Genomic DNA, 23,790 nt, shown 5'->3' with positions numbered 1-23,790 from the left:
GGGTTGAATTATGGTCACTTTGATTGAAATATCCACCTGGTTGGTAGCATATACAATCATTTCAGCTATTATTAATGACATCCTGCTATCACACATGTATTGTCTAAGATTTTAACAAAAGGGATCAAAAACACTTTTTTTTTCTTTTGTGCTTGTAGTCCCTAATAATAAGGATTTTGCAGTGCCATTAGAATTGACAGGGGGATATTATATTGTGTGTATTACATAACATGTGATAAGCTGTGTCTGAATATAGTTACTAGGTATATATGAATACATGTGATAAGCTGTGTTTTAGTACAGTTACTAGGTATATATGAATACATGTGATAATCTGTGTTTTAGTACAGTTACTAGGTATATATGAATACATGTGATAAGCTGTGTTTTAGTACAGTTACTAGGTATATATGAATACATGTGATAAGTTGTGTTTTACTACAGTTACTAGGTATATATGAATACATGTGATAATCTGTGTTTTAGTACAGTTACTAGGTATATATGAATACATGTGATAATCTGTGTTTTAGTACAGTTACTAGGTATATATGAATACATGTGATAAGCTGTGTTTTAGTATAGTTACTAGGTATATATGAATACATGTGATAATCTGTGTTTTAGTACAGTTACTAGGTATATATGAATACATGTGATAAGTTGTGTTTTACTACAGTTACTAGGTATATATGAATACATGTGATAAGCTGTGTTTTAGTACAGTTACTAGGTATATATGAATACATGTGATAAGCTGTGTTTTAGTACAGTTACTAGGTATATATGAATACATGTGATAAGCTGTGTTTTAGTACAGTTACTAGGTATATATGAATACATGTAATATTCTGTGTTTTAGTACAGTTATTAGGTATATATGAATACATGTAATATGCTGTGTTTTAGTACAGTTACTAGGTATATATGAATACATGTAATATTCTGTGTTTTAGTACAGTTACTAGGTATATAAGAATACATGTGATAAGCTGTGTTTTAGTACAGTTACTAGGTATATATGAATACATGTGATAAGCTGTGTTTTAGTACAGTTACTAGGTATATATGAATACATGTGATAAGCTGTGTTTTAGTACAGTTACTAGGTATATATGAATACATGTGATAAGCTGTGTTTTAGTACAGTTACTAGGTATATATGAATACATGTGATAAGCTGTGTTTTAGTACAGTTACTAGGTACATATGAATACATGTGATAAGCTGTGTTTTAGTACAGTTACTAGGTATATATGAATACATGTGATAAGCTGTGTTTTAGTACAGTTACTAGGTATATATAAATGCATGTGATAAGCTGTGTTTTACTACAGTAACTAGGTATATATGAATACATGTGATATATTATTGTTTATGGTGATTTAGTGCAGTATTCTTTGTGTTAATAAACCATATCATTCATACGCATTCTTTTTTTTTTAGTGTGGCCAACAATGAATAGTACAGTATTCTACTCTATTCTGTAGATTTGGTAAAAATGGGTAGTTAGTGATGTAGCTATAATTTTAACTGTAGATAGTGAAATATGAAAAGTAGGTCGTAAAATCTACAAATGAGAGTGATGAATCTACCCAAGGGAAATATACTGATTGAAACAAAGATTATTTAAACAAATTCCTGAAAAAGTAGCTGGCAAACATGCAGAGTAGCCAGTTTTTTTTTTCTGCCACCAGCCCGTATCTGCATCCCTGACCAAATAGTGATATATTTAAAACATTTTGTTGTCTTAATTATTAAAATTAGATATGAATGTATGATGAGATGATAGTAAGTGTAAGACAGTTTTGTATCTTCCAAATTGTAGAATTTATTGTACAGACTAATAGCAAACGTTTTCATTTGGAAGTTTACATAATAGAATTAATGTACAGACTACTAGCAAATGTTTTCATTTGGAAGTTTTACATAATAGAATTAATGTACAGACTACTAGCAAATGTTTTCATTTGGAAGTTTTACATAATAGAATGAATGTACAGACTACTAGCGATGTTTTCATTCGGAAGTTTTACATAATAGAATGAATGTACAGACTACTAGCGATGTTTTCATTCGGAAGTTTTACATAATAGAAAGATATTATAAATGTCATTTTAATCAATATTTTATATACATTATTACATACACGTATGTACCAAAGATTACTTGCATTGGTGTGCACACCTACTAGCGGTATTTACACTGCAGTGCAATAAGGGAAATCGTTATTGCATACCGGTATGTAAATGATATGTAAATGAGTAGACAAAATGTAGTAATGTAGACAACATTTTGTGATTACATGGTGTGGGTTTTAATGGAAATTTGCTGTTGTGGATAAACATATTGTGATAGTAGCAAAACCCAATGGGGTGAGTGAATGCCAGTATCGATACTCAAGATTTGCACTTGTTTCTCTTGCACTTTCACTCATTACACTTCCGAAAGTACAACCGCAGAGAACACTGCAAGTACTCGTGCAAATATCTTGAGTATACCACACTCACATTCCTTTTTCTGTCCATAGACCCATTGGTGGAAGGTCTGTGTTCTGTTGTATTCTAATTTGATATATGTCTGCTACAACTATAAAGCAAAATCATTTATTCTGATCTTTACCCATCTTGTTCAAATCAACAGACTAAAGTTTGCCTGCATCTTTGCTCTGAAATAATTTTGCCCATGTTGACTTTGATCTTTCCTCTCCATTTCAGATCATAAGACAACAGTTTCCTCAGCTGACTACAAGAAGACTGGGAACAAGAGGACAGTCAAAGTAAGTTGATCAACAGAATTAAACAAAAATGTCCAATGTATGATGACACTCATACAGATCACCTAATAGTGTATATAAAATGTATACTTGTGTATAACGTACATGCACAAATGAGCACTGGATTGTTCTCAACAAAATCAGCTCAGAGGGTTTCCAAAAGTTGTGACTCCCTTTTGCCCTGTGAACAGAATATCAGCAGGTCAGTAATACATGTAGTATGCATAATTGTATATATTACATAGATGCAACTGTGTAGGGGAAGTCTATGTTATTGGTTTTGGCTTCTGTTGACTCGATAACACTAATAAGTACAAACACAATGTCTGACACCAATTAATGGTCTATGTGTAGGTCTATGTCATGATACATAAGTAAGGATTGATGTTTAGCTGTTATCGTTGTAAAATCACCAGCCGTCTGTAGCAATGGTTGTTGCTCCCCTGAGATGAAAGTGAGAAACTCGTTGGCATAGAAGAGTATCTTTAAGATATACATGGAAGAGTCAGATTTATGTAACCTAAGTATCAAAGTCATTTGATCTACCAAGGTGATCAACTATTTTTATCAGATTTCTATAACTAGGAGTAAAATTAACATTAAAGCTTCCCTTAGAATTTAGTATGTGTACATACATGTAAATACGTGTACAGACTTTTCAGTACAACATATAATGTACATCCTCATTCAGTTGTGTCTGTGAAGTCACAATTGGGTCCAAACCATACAACAATATAGGAAACATAATAACACCTACTCACTTTTGTGCCAGATTCTCATTTGTTTTCCAACTTGTTGCCTAGAAACAATACTGTCATTCAGAGAGTGCAGATGACATGAGAAAACTAGTCATTAAACAAATACTTCAACTAACAATTTGTCAATTGTTGCTAAATATTCTCCTTGCTAAGTCACAAAGTTTGTGAAGTGACAGTAAAATGCATGGATCTTTAATCACTGACAACTTTAACAGAAAGGAACTACTGTATCATAACTGTAAGAGAGTTTCAACTAGTGACAAGAACCATTCTGATATCATGTAGCATACATCAAGTGATGACTAACTTGTATACGAATGTGCCTATATGAAAATTTGTATAGCGATGAAAATATAAAAAAAAAATATGTATTCAAGTTATTATCTAATATCAAAGATATCAATATTAATCTTTATTGCCCAGATATGGGTTATGTGGACTGACGTTGTGTGGCAGAAGGGCCCGACTTTACAAATGTAGGAGGGCCCATAAGCTGTACTACCGAGGTCTGCAAAATCTGTATCTGGGCCGTCAAGGTTTTATCATATATATCCTATGTAGTGGCATGGATAAATAATTTAAATCCCATAGTCCGTTTGCTCAGTGATTTGTTATTTATATCTGATGTCTTAATCTCAGTGAAATGGTGGATTAACAGCTTTTATACTGTGCAAGAGCCAAGTTGAACAAAAAAATATGGAATATATACTCTGGTTGTTCTACATCACAAAAATGCATGTGTATGTCACTACAACGCGTGTCTATGTCACTGGTTCTGCTGCGTTCGAAATATGACCCAAAATGTTCAAAATTGTCATTACTTTGACTGATTTTTCTTTGATATTACTGGCGCTAGCTGGTATAATTATGTTATTATCCAATATTTTTCTTTGTCCAGGCAGAAAATACTTGTGACCTAAGGGTTGTCACTGCTTGTCTAGCAACATGTAATGACAAGGACCCCCTTAGGTCACTCATATTTTCCTTGGCTGAACGAAGAAAATATTTGGGAATAAGATCTCTATTAATCCACCATCTCAACACAGTATAGGATATAACATTAGCATTTATTCCAACATCTCACCAAGATAAATGATTCTATAAAGTCTGTTAATCTACTGTGTTAGACTTGATCTGTAAATCCAGAATTTCACCAAGATCGACATGTCTGAGTGCATATCCAAGATGTTGGTAGCACTGCTACACTGAGAGCAACTTGTTAAGTTGTACAAGATAACAGCAAAGATCTCAGACTATACTTTTGTCAATTGCTATGTGTATATCAAAGAATTAATTTGATTTAATTTGTATTTTAACTTCATTCGGTAACAATACTTCAACCAAAGTGACTTGTGTACATGCTAGTAACAATTAACACTTCACCCAAAGTGACAATGTACCAGCCATGTGTACATTGTGTACTATTATATTACTGTAACACTAACAGTACCTGAACCAAGGTGGTCAGTATACTAACTAGCAATAATACACTCGAACCAAAGGGACCAATGTATTAACTAGCAATAACACACTTGAACCAAAGTGACCAATGTATTAACTAGCAATAATACACTTGTACCAAAGTGACCAATGTATTAACTAGCATCAACACACTTGAACCAAAGTGACCAATGTATTAACTAACAATAATACACTTGAACCAAAGGGACCAATGTATTAACTAGCAATAACACACTTGAACCAAAGTGACCAATGTATTAACTAGCAATAATACACTTGTAACAAAGTGACCAATGTATTAACTAGCATCAACACACTTGAACCAAAGTGACCAATGTATTAACTAACAATAATACACTTGAACCAAAGTGACCAATGTATTAACTAGCAATAATACAGTTGAACCAAAGTGACCAATGTATTAACTAGCAATAATACAGTTGAACCAAAGTGACCAATGTATTAACTAGCAATAATACACTTGAACCAAAGTGACCAATGTAGTAACTAGCAATAATACACTTGAACCAAAGTGACCAATCTATTAACTGGCAATAATACACTTGAACCAAAGTGACCAATGTATTAACTGGCAATAATACAGTTGAACCAAAGTGACCAATGTATTAACTAGCAATAATACACTTCTACCAAAGTGACCAATGTATTAACTAGCAATAATACAAGTTGTACCAAAGTGACCAATGTATTAACTAGCAATAATACACTTGTACCAAAGTGACCAACGTATTAACTAGCAATAATACACTTGTACCAAAGTGACCAATGTATTAACTAGCATCAACACACTTGAACCAAAGTGACCAATGTATTAACTAGCAATAACACACTTCTACCAAAGCGACCAATGTATTATCTAGCAATAATACACTTGAACCAAACATCAACGCACTTTAAAAAAGTGACCAATGTACTAGTTTCATTTGAGACGCTTAAACCAAAGCGGCCAGTAAACCTGTAGTCAACTGAAATGACCCATTCACTACTAGTTTTCAGACAGTACACATACTTCAATCTAAGTGACCAGTGTCTGCTACTAGAGCTAGTGACAATAACAAAGCAGGCAGCAAGTACTCAGTGATACTTTAAAGCTCAACTTAGTAACCTCAACTAGTAGATGCACTGTTCTTTCTACTCCTTGCATATACATGTACACATCCTGTATCATAGGAGTCCGTTTCATAGTGCGAAAGGCAGGCAGGGGTTTAAACAAATGTACAATGTAGTTATAAAGCGTGTGCATAAGTGTCTTAGAAATACACAATATGTGTACACTTGTAGTAAATACTATATAGGTACTTATGACTAAAGACAACAAGCAAACATAGTACTAATAGTATACTCGTGCTTGAGTTCTTGTTGTTGTTTGCCCGTATATTTACTTTTTGTTTAAACGTTTTCTTTTAATACTTGGAAAAGGTGTTTTTGCTCAACATTTATTATGCAGTTTTTATTAGGAGCCAAAGAGATATTAAAGATATGTTTACTAGGCTTAATAACAGAGAGGTCTAGTTGTTTTTTAAAACAACAATTTTCAACTGTATGAGTTGTAGAAAGTAAGTCATACTGGGTTTTCTTTTTGTTCAGGGTTGACAGTTGGTAAAATCTGAGTTCCAAATATTTTCACCACAGTTCCCTACTAAAATGTAAGATATACAAAATCTGGTAATCTATGCCAAGTTTTACCTGCACCCTCACCCATACACCCAAACCCACTATTCTCACCAATCTAGGCATTGTGCTTTCTCAAGAAAAACAAAATTATTTTGTTGTTGATGGACAAAATGTTGAAAAGTAGGTTTTCTCGTGAGGTGATCATCACATAGTAATGGGTGGGTCACAAGCAATTGCTATGTGTTAGTGGCTTGTCAATATGTCTTAGAGAGCACACTGTCACCGTGGTTCACAAACTTTAGCAAAAAACATGGATGTAAGTGATGTTTGATCGTTAAATCAGCCAGAACTTGTATGATTTATCCTGCAGTTTGATGAAACCATGTGGTGTGATAAGATTATAACTAGATATATTTGTAAGACTACATACATCCTGTCATATCACATATACATACTATTAATCCATTGCTATCATCAATTTTAATTGGTTTCCCATTAATGACTCACATGTATTGTTATACTAATGACAACCAAACACTCTTAAGTTATCACTCGTCAAACAAATCCTTGTTTCAGTTTTTTTTTTCTGTTTAAGTTGAGAATGTCAAACGATTGTTGTGATGATTATCACACCAATGGTACACACTCTGGTAAACCATTAATTCTAGATACAATTGGTATTCGATTAATATCGCAATGTTCTCCACAGGATAGATTACTAGTATGATGGCAGCTAATTGGCAGAATAATTTACATATCAATAATATGGTAATTTTGCACAACGATTTGCAACACATATTGTATGATAATACATCTATGTATTGTGAAATTGACAGTTAAAAAAAAGTGTAGACGGAAAAAAGAGTTGTCGCTTTGGGCACGTCTTTATTTACTCATTACAGTTGTCAGCAATGATGAATCGTAATGTTGAAATATCAAAGTTCAATCAAATGATGAAATGATAAGTTGTAGAGCTTATGTATGAGAAAATAAAGTGGTGAATAGTTGGCAATACTCAAACAAAAACAGGACATGACTCTTAGGTACTTTAGTTTAACCACGGATGTATATATGACTAAAAACTTTAAAGAGGAACACCACTGCAGGAAATAAAGGCATGATTGTAACTTTTAGTTCTGGAGTCTTTTCATGATTTAGCATCATTTAGCTCGTGATCGCCTCGAAACACCACATTGAAGCTTGTTTCATTCAATCATTGGTCTGTGACTGTCTTAGCAGTGATATAGTGTTGTCTTATTGGAGTCAGCATACATACTCCTAAGTCGAGCTTATTACCTTCAGATAGTCATGTTCATCTAGTACAAAATTATGACTTCATTCAAAAACAGTGAAATCACCATTGAGCATGCCAGCCTATATAAACATTGTGACTGTGTGTGTACTCTGTCTGTGTGTGTGTATATATATATGTGTGTGTGTTTGTGTGTGTGTGTCTGTCTGTCTGTCTGTCTGTCTGTCTGTCTGTCTGTCTGTCTGTCTGTCTGTACTGTGTAAGATTTAATATTTAACTACATAGGTTTTACAATATATTTCTAGTTAGAGGTTTTTAGTTTCACTGATTTTTCTATGAAATATTGTATTGGAGCAATAACATGTTAATTTGCTAAACTTTGCTATGACAGGTTTGAATATTATATATATTTACCTTTAGTGAAGTGAACAATATATAAACCAATTAGCATTATTGTATACTGATTATTAATTATTTTAATTTTTGTATGTTTTTCAGATATCATTACTATGGCATCGCAGTCAAGGAGTCGTCAGCCTATTTTGATGTCATGTATTCAAAACAAGGAGTCCAAGGGTAAGTTTGAAATCACACCACACTGGGATGGTGAATTGTTGGTGAGATCAAATAAGTATCAGAGATGTTGCTAATTTTACACGCATCAGGTAAAATTTGACAAGTGACCTATGAGGGAGACCTATGAATCTGCCCAACAATGGATAAATGGTTTTTGAAAAAAAGAATTTTTTAACACAAAGTCCTGAAAAAAGTAGCCGGCAAGAAATTCTGCAGTAGCAGGTTGTGTTTGCAGGCTACTGACCCTTTATCTACATCAGTGAGTACTACAGTTGTCACTGAGTCCTCAGCTTACTAAAATAGACACAAACTAAATCGGTGGTACTACAGTAGATTACACAAATGAGTAATAGCGGTACCTTTGTAGTGCGGATGTGATCACCGTGTAATCAAGATAGTGTAAACACTGGAAAAAACCCAATAATGTACACTGCTAGATGTGGATGTCAGCAGAAACACCATCCAGCTGTGAGCACTATAATAAACCAAAATCATTCAACAGGTCACAACAATAGTTTCTAGTTTTTATCAATCTTAGCTGAAAGCTTGGTTTCCACTGTAGTAGGTTCTGTAAGAACACATCTACATGTAACAATTCAAGTTTCTTATGTTATTTTGTAGTACTTTCAAAAACTGGTAATTAGGTGAAATACACTGAAAGTTCTTCATCTATTGACCAGTAACATGGGTTGCCAAACAAAATTATAGTACATAATAATTTATAGGAGAGACTGTTATTTGAATACAATTGCTCATTGTTCCCCAACCGTAGCAAAAATACTGAGGTATATCGGTTCTGAGGTACTGTATATGCACTGTGGTTTATATCATAAGGAAATAAATTACACTCTGAACAATTGTTCACCATGAAAATGGTGGCCACAGTAGTATTTTTTATTTTTTTTTAAAAACACAATTTTTATGAGCACACTGCTACATTTGTAACAACTCTATACTTTGATTTCTCCAGTTGCATAACACATACACAATATTTTAACCCCTCCCAAACACAAAATCTTGTTTACACAATTCCCCATCAATTTACCTATGTTCCCCAGCCTTAGGCCTAAAAAAATGTTTGGTTCCCCACCTAGTTTTTCACTGCTGACCCTAAACTTTTTTTTATGCATTCGAGAAAAAAATAATAAAATTGTGAAGTCTCGCAAGAAATAGTAGATGTGAAAACTGACATCAACTTAAAAAGACAATATAAAACTGTTCTTTCAATCTGTAATGGCTTTACATCTGATGAGAAGAAACCAATACCACATAGACCATATGGAAAACAATGGAAAACATAACTACCTGAACTAGACACTCACATATGAAAAGATATATAAAACAAATAAATAAAAAATCTACCTACCCCACGTACCTGTTCTAAAAATGAGCGTAATCGGAACCACACAATTTTTTTTGTTATGGAAATCACTAAATGAGCATGTCATTGTCCTTTCGGGTTCATAGGTCAGGCTTATAGTAGGATATTGAACTGGCTGATTATATAAATCAGATATGTTGTACATTATGTAACACACACACACATGCATGTACACACACACACCTCAGTTGTTATGACACACGCCTCAGTCGTTATGTAGTGTAATGCAGTTTATAAAATAAGGTAGCTTTAGAAGTAAAAGTTGAGAATCAGAGGTTAGGACAGAGTGAAAATTCACAATATGACACAGAGTTCACAACTAAGGGTGAAATTTTTGAATGAAGTGCTAAAAGCAATGAGAACTGGCTAAATTTGAAGTGATGTTGACAATTTAATGTATAGTATATAAAAATAGAATAATTCAAATAATAAAGTGATCCCTTTTTAATACGTTTCTCCAAAGTCATGTGGAAATTTGATTGTATTATAACTTGAATAAGTACCAAGTACAAATATAACACAATGAAGCAATATGAAAGACTGTCAGTCAATTCTACTACCAGGTTCCCTGTCTGTTCTTGTCTAGAAATATCAACAGCGCCCTCTATTGGTTTAACACAGAATTTCAAGAAATAAGTAGAATCATCAAATCATAAGAGGGACTGTGCATCAAGTGTACATGGCACGATTGGGAGGGGAGAGTGGTATTTGTGTGTCATTATTTAGGCAGATGGACTGTACTTGTGTCTAAATTGATTGAGAGTTTCCATGCACAGCATTCATAGCAGTAGTGAGCACTGACTGACAGCTACATATTGTAAACACTTCATTCTTTACATGGAAATAGAAAATCATGGGCCACAAGTAATTTCTCCATTTTGAAATCAAATGAGAATTTTAAATAAAATAATTTCTAGGGTTTTTTTGAAAAAAGAAAGAAGTGGTACGTAGATAAAAATGTAATTATTAAGTACATCTGTCTCAGTACTGATTGCAGCTGATAAAGTGTGTTTATAGCATCCAATAGACACTGTCCAGGTGGTGGAAAAGAAGGGGTTCTCCGTGCAGCTGTGTGTCTGCATGTAAATCAATAAATCTGTGCAGTTTAACATTCAAACTAGACACAAAATCCATTGGGATTATAACCGTACACCATGTCGCTTTTGTGTTCCGACCCTGATAAAATATTACTAAATGTTCACCTGTTTGTTTGATACGATAACTAACCACCGATCAGTGATCAGCGTTTACATGTAAGTTAGATATAAGTTGAAATAGAGTGCCTACACATTGTGTAGTAATCATCAAACCTAATAGTTTTACAAGACATGCCAACAAAGGTCAACTGAGGTCAATCTTTACCGTGAGTTTACAAATTTCCCATGACAGGCATGTTACTACTTGCTGTTGGAAATTGTGATAAAGTACGCATTGATGATGTTTTGAAATTAGTTGACCCATGTCTAGAGTTAAACATGCAATAAAATAAAACAATCATTGGTATTCCTTCAATGTACAAAATGTACCACAAATGTTAAAGTTCAAATCTAACACATCAATTCCACCGTACAAGATGCAACTTGCAAACTAACACCAGTGTGTTGGCTTGGTTCAGGCATAGACCCTCCCCCCACGGGTCTATGGTTCAGGGCAATCAGGAATGAATCACAGTTCATGTAAAGACATACAATGTAATTGGTGTCAGTAACTTGTCAAAGTGTAACCCCCACGCTATCCTAGATCCAATACACCAAAGAATGTAAGGTGCTGTGCAGGATCAAAAGTCAGAACGGATACAGTTGATGCTTTCGGAGTGTTTAATAAACAGGGATTACATTTATACATAGCAGACTCTGTGCATCCCTGCAATAATCTTGACTGAGTAAACAATAATATATGCATCACATCAAACTGGTACATGTATAAAAACGCCGCCTCAACCTCCTTCAGAGGCACCACTGCTAATAACTGTTTTTCTTTCTCATTTTATTTTAATACACATTACCTTGAATTCACATTTCCATTAACTATTTCTGTATCCACTCTTCCTCTGCGCTTCGAGCTCTTCGGAGATGAGGCGCATTACAAATCATCTTATTATTATTATTATTATTATTATTATTATTATTATTATCATTATTATTATTATTATCATTATTATTACTGTAGTCTTTGTATCAGTTATCTCATTTAATTGTCTTAACCTGTTTTGTCTTTGCATTGGTGTTATTTTGCTAGTTAGCATTGACCCATACACGTACTACCTCCTTTTATATTGAAGAGACACAGTCTATAACTTTAGGGTCTTGGGTGGTTACTTCGTTTCATTTAAGTTTTACACTTAAGTTTGGAGCAACATGATGGGGCTAAGTGCACACTCGCTATCACAACACTGTGGGGGCTGTCAAGACTTTCCCAGTCAGTCCACAGTATATCCCAGAGTCACCCAAGCCCAAAAATACATAGCACCAACAGGCTGTGTGTGAATAATTGTCCCCAAGTGTTCAAGTCAATACTCCGGGAATCCCCCCCCCCCCCAATGTACATTTGCCTTGTGAGTGAGACACTTGCACAGATTGATCAAGAAGAATCATGTTGTGTAATACTGTACTGCAAATGTGTTGACCAAAACTGATCATCAGCCTGGTAGATGAAATGACTTACATAGGTTACAAAACACAAATAGTTCAAAGTTTGTGTAGCATGTGAGCTTTCAGTCTGCCTTTTGTATAATTGTCAGTAAAATCACACAAATATGTTACTGTAACAAGTCAGCTGTTTTATATTATGCAGAACTACAGGAGATGCAACTAAGAAAGATCCAACAAGACAGACAGTGGCGTATTCACCTCGTTCCAAACTGGGTACCTTGCTCCCAGAGTTCCCCTCTGTCAAAGATCTCAAGTTACCAAATGGTGTACCAGAAGAAAAGGTAAGAATATATCTGACAACTGACTGTAAACTGAATATCTGGAAAACATCTTAAGCTTACTGTAATCTTCTGTTAACAGGGTGTATTGGATTTATATCTATTGTAATCTTTTCTTGTCTGTTTGTTAGAATTGTATTTGTAAATAAAAGATTAAAAAATATCATATATACTCTAGTTTGGAATCAAGCTCACCATCGGAATACATTTCCTTACAGCTCTTTCAGTTTTTCTCTGATGTCTGATGTAATTAACTTTGTTAGTGGTCTGAGATTGTAATGATTAACTTCCAGTTTTTATCTGACATCTGTCATTTTAGGTAGCTACATTTATCATGATGTATCGTACCCACTGCCAACGAATATTGGACACTGTAATCAGAGCTAACTTTGATGAGGTAAATTATTTTCTTTCCTTATCCTTACTTTATCACAATAATTGTGTATATACATTTGTATACCTTCAATACACTGTCATATTTTTCATTGCAATTTGTAAGTTCATGTATAGATTATTTCTCCTGCACCCAGAGACTTGTTGGCTTTCAATTCTAGCAAGCCTACATTTTTGTTATCAACTAAGCTATGTACTGGTATGTGTGTCTATGTATGTACATAAATCTTTGGAATTCACTCACTTATTAAATTTTGACTTTGGCAGTATATTCCAATAAAATACCAGCGTAGACTGTACTGTATTCACCAAAGATGTATTTTGTATTCATTAACAGGTTCAAAGTTATCTGTTACACTTCTGGCAAGGAATGCCACCCCATATGTTACCTATATTAGGATCAGCTCCAGTTGTAAACATTGTAGGAGTTTGTGATTCCATCCTCTACAAGGTTAGTCAATTTTAGTCCTGCATAGAATTCTTGATGCTATGGAGTGTGACAAAAAACTGCATTTCTGTTCATCATCTTGGTAGATCAAATGACTTACATATATCATAAGCAGTTCAAAGTTGTTGTTTTTTTTGCGTTGAGCTTTTGATCCATCAGCTGATCGAAATCTCAGTACTAAAAACCTATGAACTGCCTATAATCTAATATGTAAGTCCTACATTTCTTTTGGCATCCAGGCATGTTAAACAAATAGATTCTGTACATCTCAGTCCAAACTTTGAGAACCTTGAGAACACTTTCAATTTTGGGCAAAGTAGGTTTGGTTCACATTTAATCTACCTTTTCTTCTCATTTACATCTGATTTATCATATTGTTAAAATGTGTTTGCGTTAGGAATGCAAAAATAACAAGTAATACATTCCTTATCACTCGATATCATCCCTGACATTTCATATAACAATTCTAAGTCATAGGTAAGATTATCATGGACCATGCACCCAACAAATACCTGTGTACTGAGAAATAGAACTTGTTTACCTGTTTTCTGCATGCATTAGTTACTCATTGATTATTATAATCCCTCACCCCCAATCAGCTGAGATGGAATATCTCACACGAGTTGCAGAATTTTTTAGGCGACTATGAGACGAAAATATCATAAAAAACGTGACATATTTGAACTTAGAACTTTGGTGTGTGTGAATATTTGTCTTTATGTCCTCTTTATTCTGGCAAAAGTAAAATTTAACTTGTGCTGCTGTGCATTGGTTCAGAGTGTGCGTTTTTTGTCTCACATTCTCAGACAGCCAGAACATGAGAAAGTATATTATTTCATCAATTTGATCAAAATATATTTTGTGTTGATGTACTTATTTGTTTTATTTTTGTTTGGTTAATTCAGGCGATATCTGGTGTTCTGATGCCCAGTGTGTTACAAGCCTTACCTGACAGTCTCACCCAAGTTATCAGAAAGTTTGCCAAACAGTTAGATGAATGGCTACGTGTAGCTTTAGATGATCTCCCAGAACTACTTCAGAATATCAAGTTTGACTGTAAGTCAACTCACAAAGATGGTTATATACACTCTCTAATACAAATGACTGCGACTTTGTTAATTCCATGGCTTAATATACAAAATTCAATATATTTCCCAACATGTAAATGTTCACTTGGCGTGTAATGAAAATATTACAACCCCAATATGAGGGTTTGTGTATTTTGGATCAGGATGGTGTCTACCCTCCTTGTACCTGTCAGGTGATTTTCATGTGCAAATACCTTTATCAAGGCAGTTTTTGTAATACTGTGACATTTTGTACACTACGCTCTATACATGAACATGAATGGTATAACCTCAACTCAGGTTGTCTGACTTATACTATATTGGTTTCCACTGGTAGTAAGTGATTATGCTAAAATCACCAACACTCAAATATGTGTACATAATTAACACTGTCTATAACTTACAAGTTTGCATTTTTTTCACCTTACTTGCATACATCAATATTTGTGATTTTTCACATTTTCAGTGGCCAGGAGATTTTCCCAGATGCTGAAAAGGCAGACATCACTGAACCATCTGTGTCAGGTATGTACTTATGCATCACTTGGGTTGTCCACATTAGATTGTAATACATGTCTAGGTGTATAACATTCAGTGATAGTTGGATATAAGGTTCCTCTGATGTGTGATTCTAATCACCCTGTGATCAAGATAGTATAAACATTGGAAGTCCCAAAACACTACACTGCAAGTTTATGGAACTTGAACTCCCTACTGAGACTATAATTAAACAAACGTCCATTCAATATTAACATGTACTATTTAGGTACTCTCAAGTCCTTGGTGTAAAGTCCACATGTGAATGACATGTACTATTTAGGTACCCTCAAGTCCTTGGTTTAAAGTCCACATGTGAATGACGTACTGTTTTAAAACTGATTGTTTGGCAGAGCTAAAGAAAAATTTGATTCCAAACTAAAGAATGATCCCATCAACACTAAGGTGATGACCTGGGATTGAAGTATGGCCCTTTAAGGTATCCACATTTGAATTAGGCTCTTTTCAGGTACCCAGAATTCCTATATTTAGTAATATTTATATCTGCTACAATTATCTGATGACAGGCATCCAGGACTGTGATTCACAGCAATGACATTACATCTCAGATGATTGAAGACTGGAAGACTATAGATCTGAATAGTATATCAAGACAGACTTTATACACTGTAGATAACGTCAGAGAAGAGGACCATGAAGTCATTGTCAAATGTAAGTCTTGTTTGTGTTACAGAGACATGGTTGGTGGGTGGGTGGGTAAGTGTTTACAAGTCATCAATGGCTAAATGAATGCAAGGAAGACTGTAGGGTATATTAAGCAATTCTCAATACCAGCAGATAGCGTTAATGGAAGTTGCCTAGTAAGTCTCATGCATCGCTAATGGCATTGTATCTCATTTAGTATCCAATTTTTTATTTCACAACATAAACTCACAGGATGTCTTTCCCATTTAATCCTTAATATGAATAGATGGAATGGCAAATTTATCAGATTTTTTTATGTCTACTATAGGTGTTTGTGTTTGACTGTACTATGTATATGTCTTCATTCTACGTAGGAACGTTTTATTTATTTATTTATTGAAATACTTGTTGACACCACCCATAATACATTTCTTGTTGGCTTGACTTTCAGTGTACACGGAGTTCAGTCATATTTTAGAGGAGCAATCTCCAATTGAAGCCTACACTGAGTGGTTAGATAGTATGGTAGACAGGTGTGTTATAAAGGTATGTCTTTATTTCTAATGTCTTCTACAGTATAGTTTACAAAGCTAAGCAATTACGTAGTAATGACAAATTTGACATCAGCTTCCTACCTGTTTAATTCAATCACAGTTTGTATCCTAACATAGCCTACCTGTAGACTTGAAGGACTATAGTGCTATACCACTCTATTTGTTATCCTAACTGACATTTTAATTTTGAATTTCGGAGTCCTTTCCTCGTCTACGGTGATAGCTGTGTTCTGCCAGTCTAGAAGCCATGCCCCGCCACACACATAGTAATATGTGCAAAATATTAGCGACATTTGAATAGAATACGATGTACGTAATAAGAGTGAGGTCGCATTTCCATGATGACACCTAATTGTGGATTCATCATATGAGTTGATGGCACGATTTAAATACGTCTCATTATGTATTCGACCGGTCTGTACGGAAATGCCATTCAAGACCAGTGGGACACACTATAGACAAGGAAAGGAGAGTGAAATTCAAAATCAAAATGTCAGATAGAATAGCAAATAGAGTGGTATTAGCACTAGTCCTTCAAGTCTGTGTAGGCTAGTCCTAACATCGTAATAATAGAAATAACCTTTAATCATTTTCTGTTACTATATTCGTGAAAACTAAAAGCCATTCTCAGTTCAAATGAAGGAAAAAAAATGAAGGGTTACCATACAAACTTTTAAAGTAGTGGTAATAATGTTATCAAAATTTAGCCATTTTATAATTCAATATGGCCACCGCCAACTGTGTTAACTCTATAAAAAAAATTAAAAGATTGTTGACGTTACTTGAAAACAAGACAGTGAAACTCCAAATTTATTTTATTATTTCAAAAAGACGACGAGGAACAAGCTTTCATATGGCAAAGTTTGGAATGATTTTAAGAATTTTGACATTCAGCGAAATTGGTCCCAGAGGTGCATTCTACCTTAACAGTCACTATACTGACTAATTCAAGCATTAAAACTCAATCCAATATATCCTTTAAACTGTTAATGATAAATGTTTTAAAGCTCTGGTGTTATATTTGAAGAATTTCTGTTATGTTAGAAGACTTGTTCTTCTTTTCCCACTTTTACTAAATCATGTTTTATCCTCCATATTTCAGCCTGCAAGTCGAAAACCAGGTGCATTGAAAAGAGTAGCTCGTCAGTTTCTGTTAATGTGGTCGTGTTTTGGTACAAGGGTTATCAGAGATATGACCTTACACAGCTCACCAAGTTTTGGTAAGTTGAAAGTCTAAAAAATAGTCAATGTTAAAGAGAGGTATTTAGAGTAGGTAGCCTTCAAAAACAATCACTGACTTGTTTCATGTAATATGAAAAATACCTCATTACTTTTAGTGTTTTGTTTCATTTTGACGTGTCTTGTATTGCTGCCGACTTTTTATAATCTTTCAAAACTCCAAAATTAGCTATTATTACCTTGTTGATTCTTAGACTGAAGATTTTTAAGTTCATTTAGTAGTTCTTACTGGAGAACAGGCTGTATGAAAACTCACTGTTGTCACAACAAGTGAAATGTGAGTTAGGCCTCACTATTGTCACAACAAGTGAAGTGTGAGTTAGGCCTCACTTGTCACAACAAGTTAAGTGTGAGTTAGGCCTCACTGTTGTCACAACAAGTGAAGTGTGAGTTAGGCCTCACTGTTGTCACAACAAGTGAAGTGTGAGTTAGGCCTCACTGTTGTCACAACAAGTGAAGTGTGAGTTAGGCCTCACTTGTCGCAACAAGTTAAGTGTGAGTTAGGCCTCACTGTTGTCACAAGTGAAGTGTGAGTTAGGCCTCACTGTTGTCACAACAAGTGAAGTGTGAGTTAGGCCTCACTGTTGTCACAACAAGTGAAGTGTGAGTTAGGCCTCACTTGTCACAACAAGTTAAGTGTGAGTTAGGCCTCACTGTTGTCACAAGTTAAGTGTGAGTGAGGCCTCACTGCTGTCACAACAAGTGAAGTGTGAGTGAGCCCTCACTGCTGTCACAACAAGTGAAGTGACTGTATGTCGGTTGAGATAAACTATAAACACTCGTGGAACATATCCTCAAATCTGTTTGTTATATTGCAGGTTCTTTCCACTTGATCCATTTAATGTTTGATGAGTATGTTCTGTATTTGGTGGAGTCCTTACATGTACAAGAGAAAGCCAATGAATTAATGAGACTAATGAAAGGAGAAACACCAGCAGGTAAGTTGTATTGATTGTTAATAACAACTAATCATGGCTTTGACATCATCATCTATACTGTCTGACTTTGACACTGTATCATCTATATTTAGTCATTGTATCATCTATCGCCATGACATTGATGTTGTATCATCTATATTGTCTAGTCACCATAACTTTGACATTGATATTTGATATGTTCTGTTTGTTCATATAGACTCTACAGAAGACACTATTCTACCCAATCCTTCATTCCCTCCAGTGGCTGTTACTATGTCTAGTAGTGGTGGTGGTGGTGGTGGTGGTGGTGATACTAACATCAGAAGCATTCATACTTCAGCTGCCTCTCCTACAGGTAAAATAGTTTATAAGTACTTTGGCCAGCCTCAAAGTTCAACTTTATTCAATTATTAGGGTAACCCTACATATTTCTATGTTTCTTATGACCCAACTGACACTAGATTTCTTCAATCAAGCAAAATAACAAACAAAATGACGCTGCCCTGTATGGTAAAATTATGGAGCAAAAATAACGTCACTAAGATAGCGACCCAGTAAATGTGTATCTGGGTGGAAATTATCATTAATTGCTGAAATTCAAATGGTTCATAGTTTCCTTTAATTGACGTTTTTAAATCATTCAGGCTCTTAAGGTGCAATAATTTTGAATTGAAAGAACATATGCTCAATTTTTTTGATACTTTAAAAATTTTTTTTATCCAGTCGACTGATCCATCCTATTTCAAGGCGTTATGATTAGGTTGCCCATACAAAGTGTATCATTATCCTATGCTACTTCAGATTTCATTAATAGTACATGTAGCACAATTTTGTTTAATCAAAGTTTTTCTGTGATACTGAACCAAGCCATTGATTACCTTGATATTGACAAAGTGTACATATTCACATTGTATTTACAGATTCCAATACCTCATATCAGAGTCAACATTTTCACAATCCTTTGGCGCCTTCTGCAGGCTCCATGTCAACACATGGTTCCCATGACAACACTACCCACTCTCGCTCAGCTTCCTCATCACATATGCCTATGAACAGCTCACATATGGTGTCACTGTATACTCCGTCTGAAGATCATAATACCGGGTATGTGTGTTAACATTTGATATGTAGTTGTGATGTATTTGGTTTTACAAGAAACATGTGCATCCTCAGTCACATTGATAATATGTTCTTTGTAATTAATAAGATGTGTACTGCCTTTCATTGAACTAAAATATTTTTCTTAATATATAGTTGTCTTCGGCACAGCCAACCAAGAGTTACATGTAATATCAAAAGAATCTATCAGTGTGTGTGTGGTGGGGGGTGTACATGTGTGTGTGTGTGTGGTGGGGGGGGGGGTGTACATGTGTGTGTATCATACAGATACATGTACATACTATATGTTTATAAATGTGTGCATAAACTTCTTATAATATAATGCCAGTGACTACACATCACAATTATAAGTAAAAACAGCTCCATGGATTAGTCTTGTATCAAAAATTACAATTTATAGTATATGTTTATATTATTACCCTTGTTTTGATAGGTCTGGTATGTTTCACTATCCTAGTGGTTACAGTCATGGTGTAAGTAGTCAGTATCCACCTACAGCACATGATGGTACGTCGTTCCGATTTGGACACTACCCTTCATCAATGACACAGGTATGTGAAATAAATCTAACACTGCATTCCTTGCACTGTTCAGTCAGTCATGCTATTGATAGATCTTGATTTGATATTGAGATATATGGGTATGACATTTAATGTGCAAAATATGCTTCACATGCTAAATAATATGCATATAATTGTAATACTGATTTCTCTGAAGTTCTCAAATGTGCAATATCTCACTCTTCAGAAAGACAAAAGATTGTCTAATTTGACTACTAGGAGTGCTGTTCCAAAGAAGCATTTTGACCAGAAGTGTGGGAAACGATGGTTGAACATTGAGGTCTCCTTTGTAAAATGCTATTGTCAGTTGGTCCACATGGCTGTGCTTATTTTATTGTAAATGATGTAATATTGAGGAACTGGAGGAGTTGTTTTTAACTTTGTTGACTGGTTCATATACTGCCATGTGGTTGGAATCTGTGGCCAAATTTTAGCCCTCATCTTCCAAATCTTAGGCATCCTCATGTGATGGTTCTTTCAAAAATGGCTGCAAATTGGTTAATGATTGGAATATGGCCTATTTGGTGAATATTACATGTGATGTCACAAGATATCATAAAGTCATTTATAATAACATAGGAATACTCTTTTGATCTGTTTTAGGAGAGACCACCATTGTTTTGTTTTTGTAAATTATCTTTTGTATTTTTCTTTCAGTACACCTTCAATGGGAGAGTAAACAGTGTAGATCAGAGTATGGTCGGCAATAACATGCATGCTAACAGTCTGAATGGATGGAATGAGAGTTCTAGTCGTTATGGAACAGCTTCAACAACTAACAATCCACCTTTACATTATGGAGACAATACTTCCAACAGCTATCCCAGTGGCTTCATGAACTTTCCACACAGAAATATGGAGTATGACAACCAGCACTATAATAACAGATATTCAACGAATACTGGCTGTGATATGCCTTCAACCGGTAACGCCTATCCTAACGGCTATGACAGCTATCCTTCAAGCGGCAACGGTTACTATAGCAACAAATGTAAAGATGTTGTGAGTACAGGGAAAAGGAAGAACTCTATGGGAGAGATGCTAGGAGATGGGGATGCAAGTAGTCTTCACAAACGAAGCAAAGGATCAAATGAGATGTACAGTCAACATTACCAGCGAGTGCAGACTGCAAGTTAGACTGCTGTCAGTCAGACATGATTGAACTATGTGGCCTGGTGACTTACAGCGGAACACATCTCTACATACTTATTGTGTAGAATCACTTAATAAGTCATAATATGATGATGAAGTGGCAATTGATTGAGCAGTGACAATCACTCGATACAACTAGATGAAGCATTCATTGCATATGGCTGTACAATATATTCCAATCCCATCCCACCTAATTTCCCAAAGTAACAAATTCCAGTGACTGAAATGGTTTGCCATTCGTCATTGCCATTTTATTTTATTTTTTATCAGGAAGTTATGGAATCTTATCCTAATGGAATAACTCCAAAAATTGTAATGGCAGGCTCTGTATTGTTTTAGTTCAAATATTCACTGTTAGTCATTGAACTGGTTGTTTGTCTGTTGTCCGTCCCTCAGCTTTCTTCCTAGCCATTCAAATTACTTTGATCTGATACAAAGCATGCATTTTCCAAGGTAGAGTACATTAAGATTTTTTTTTTCATGACAAATCAGCAAATTTCAATTTCTGATACTTTTTTGGTAAAACTCTACTTCTTATTTCTTGATTTGCATAACTGATGTGATGATTTGCATAACTGATTAAATGATGTGAAATGACATTTTATGATTTGCATAACGGATTAGATGATTTGCATAATTGAACCAGGAAAGGAGTACATTCAGAATAGTTCAATGTGTCTGTATCTAATCATCTACTTATATATGAACTTTTGACTTTTTCTGTCATCATTATTTCTTTACCTAATAATATACCGCCAACATTATTTTATCATTTTGGTGAGCATGCAGTCTAGACAAAGATGAGATTTATAGAAATATTGGATTTTTACGTCCATTTCATGTGAATTGTTTGGTTAGAATATATATTTCAGCCTCATTTTTGGTCTGCCAATTTGATAAAAATACTCCAGAATTATTTTGACCATCAGAACATTTGTACAAAGAATCCCCATTACTTGATAACATCAAATATTTCTACTCGGTGATGCTACAGCTAACTGTAAATACTTCATAGATATAATTAACATTCGTAAAGTTAGTACTATGCCCAAGTGTTCCTTCCAATCTGAGTGGACACTAACTCAGACTGCCAAATCCAGACTATGGTGTGTGTGCCACAAACTCAGACTCTCCAAAACAGTTTATCCTTTTTCAGAAATATAGTATTATTTAGTATATACATGGCTTGCAAGTACAGATAGGTAACGACAATATAACTTCAGCATTTCAGAGTTTCAACAGTATTAAAGATCTGAATGTACAGGTCTCATGTATAAAGCCTTCTTTAACTGAAGGAGGTGGTTTTATGATAGACTTGTAGAGTCTACCATAGACCAGGAGTATTCTGTATTCCATTATTGATGCCATACATGGTTCTGGCTTCAAAGTGTATAAGGACAAAACTATATATCATACAGTCATTCAATCAAAAATCATGATTGAATTTGAATCATTTAGATCCAAAAATCAGTGAATGAATCATAAAGAGATATTGATAATTCAATCAATGAAGGGCAAAACCGGTCATCAAAACTTAAGTCAGTGAATCAACAAGTCCCATATAGTTCAGTAACTTAGTAATTGACAGATGATGTAAGCCCTGAGACAGTAGTAACCCTTAGATGATCGATTAATAGCAGCATAAATAGCCACTAATGTGTTTTGTTACGAAAACCCCCCCCCCCCCCCCCCCCCCCCCCCCATTTAATATGATCATCGAAATGTGTATCCCACGCGTTCCTTGGCTGTATACCTCACATGGTGGTCACAGGTTAGCTAAGGTATTTGTAATATAGTTACTCTACAGTTGTCTTTATCTTGTCCATGCCGACTTCATACACTATACATTATATATAATCTCTGTGTATATTTTGATACCACCAAATTCCATGACACCATATGATGTGAACATAGGAAATAGATATATTTATTTCGTGTAATTCATTTTGAAAAAAAAATTTTGTGTTGTAAATGTTTTTGATGTTTTCCTTAAATGAGAAATTGAAAAGATAGTAAATTTTGAAACAAGAAGTTCTTATCTTGGTAGCACTTAATCTTAATGATATTTGACAAAAGTTATTTTTTAAAAGGAGGAACACTTTAGTTCTGAAATGTCAGTGAATGTTCTGCTCGGTGACATTCTAGTTTGTAGATTTCAAATCAAGGGTATCCCATAAGTGGAATACTTTATTTCTTAGGAAAGAGTCATTTCTTCTCTGAACAGGAGGCTGATGTTTTGTTTGTGTTTTCACCCAATTAGTGTTTTGTTAAAAGGGTGGGAACTAGGTAAACTCTACTTGGGTCTATTCATTTTACCAGGGTACCCTGCCAGTGTTTTTGTTAAGGGTGGTGTGTAGGTGAAATCTCCCTGAGTCCCAATATTTTACCAGG

The 23,790-nt window shown here is 34.7% G+C and overlaps 1 protein-coding gene across 1 annotated transcript in view; it reads left to right on the top strand.

Annotated features, from left to right (window-relative positions):
* LOC144433564 (regulatory factor X 4-like) overlaps nt 1-23,073 on the top strand; it is a 73,335-nt gene extending 50,262 nt beyond the window's left edge. Inside the window, exons 5-19 of the mRNA XM_078121882.1 lie at nt 2,718-2,779; nt 8,381-8,458; nt 12,633-12,771; nt 13,088-13,165; nt 13,499-13,612; nt 14,515-14,665; nt 15,143-15,201; nt 15,741-15,885; nt 16,310-16,404; nt 17,515-17,632; nt 18,470-18,589; nt 18,786-18,923; nt 19,489-19,672; nt 20,121-20,238; nt 20,905-23,073. Coding sequence (XP_077978008.1) covers nt 2,718-2,779; nt 8,381-8,458; nt 12,633-12,771; nt 13,088-13,165; nt 13,499-13,612; nt 14,515-14,665; nt 15,143-15,201; nt 15,741-15,885; nt 16,310-16,404; nt 17,515-17,632; nt 18,470-18,589; nt 18,786-18,923; nt 19,489-19,672; nt 20,121-20,238; nt 20,905-21,384 — 2,079 coding nt within the window. The 3' untranslated portion in view covers nt 21,385-23,073. The remainder of the gene's footprint in view (nt 1-2,717; nt 2,780-8,380; nt 8,459-12,632; nt 12,772-13,087; nt 13,166-13,498; nt 13,613-14,514; nt 14,666-15,142; nt 15,202-15,740; nt 15,886-16,309; nt 16,405-17,514; nt 17,633-18,469; nt 18,590-18,785; nt 18,924-19,488; nt 19,673-20,120; nt 20,239-20,904) is intronic.
* The last annotated feature ends 717 nt before the right edge of the window (nt 23,074-23,790 follow it).

The sequence above is a fragment of the Glandiceps talaboti genome, chromosome 4 (assembly GCF_964340395.1).
Source record: "Glandiceps talaboti chromosome 4, keGlaTala1.1, whole genome shotgun sequence".
Lineage (NCBI taxonomy): Eukaryota > Metazoa > Hemichordata > Enteropneusta > Spengelidae > Glandiceps > Glandiceps talaboti.
Note: the sequence above shows the minus strand (reverse complement) of the source record. Positions and strands in the feature narration are given on the sequence as shown.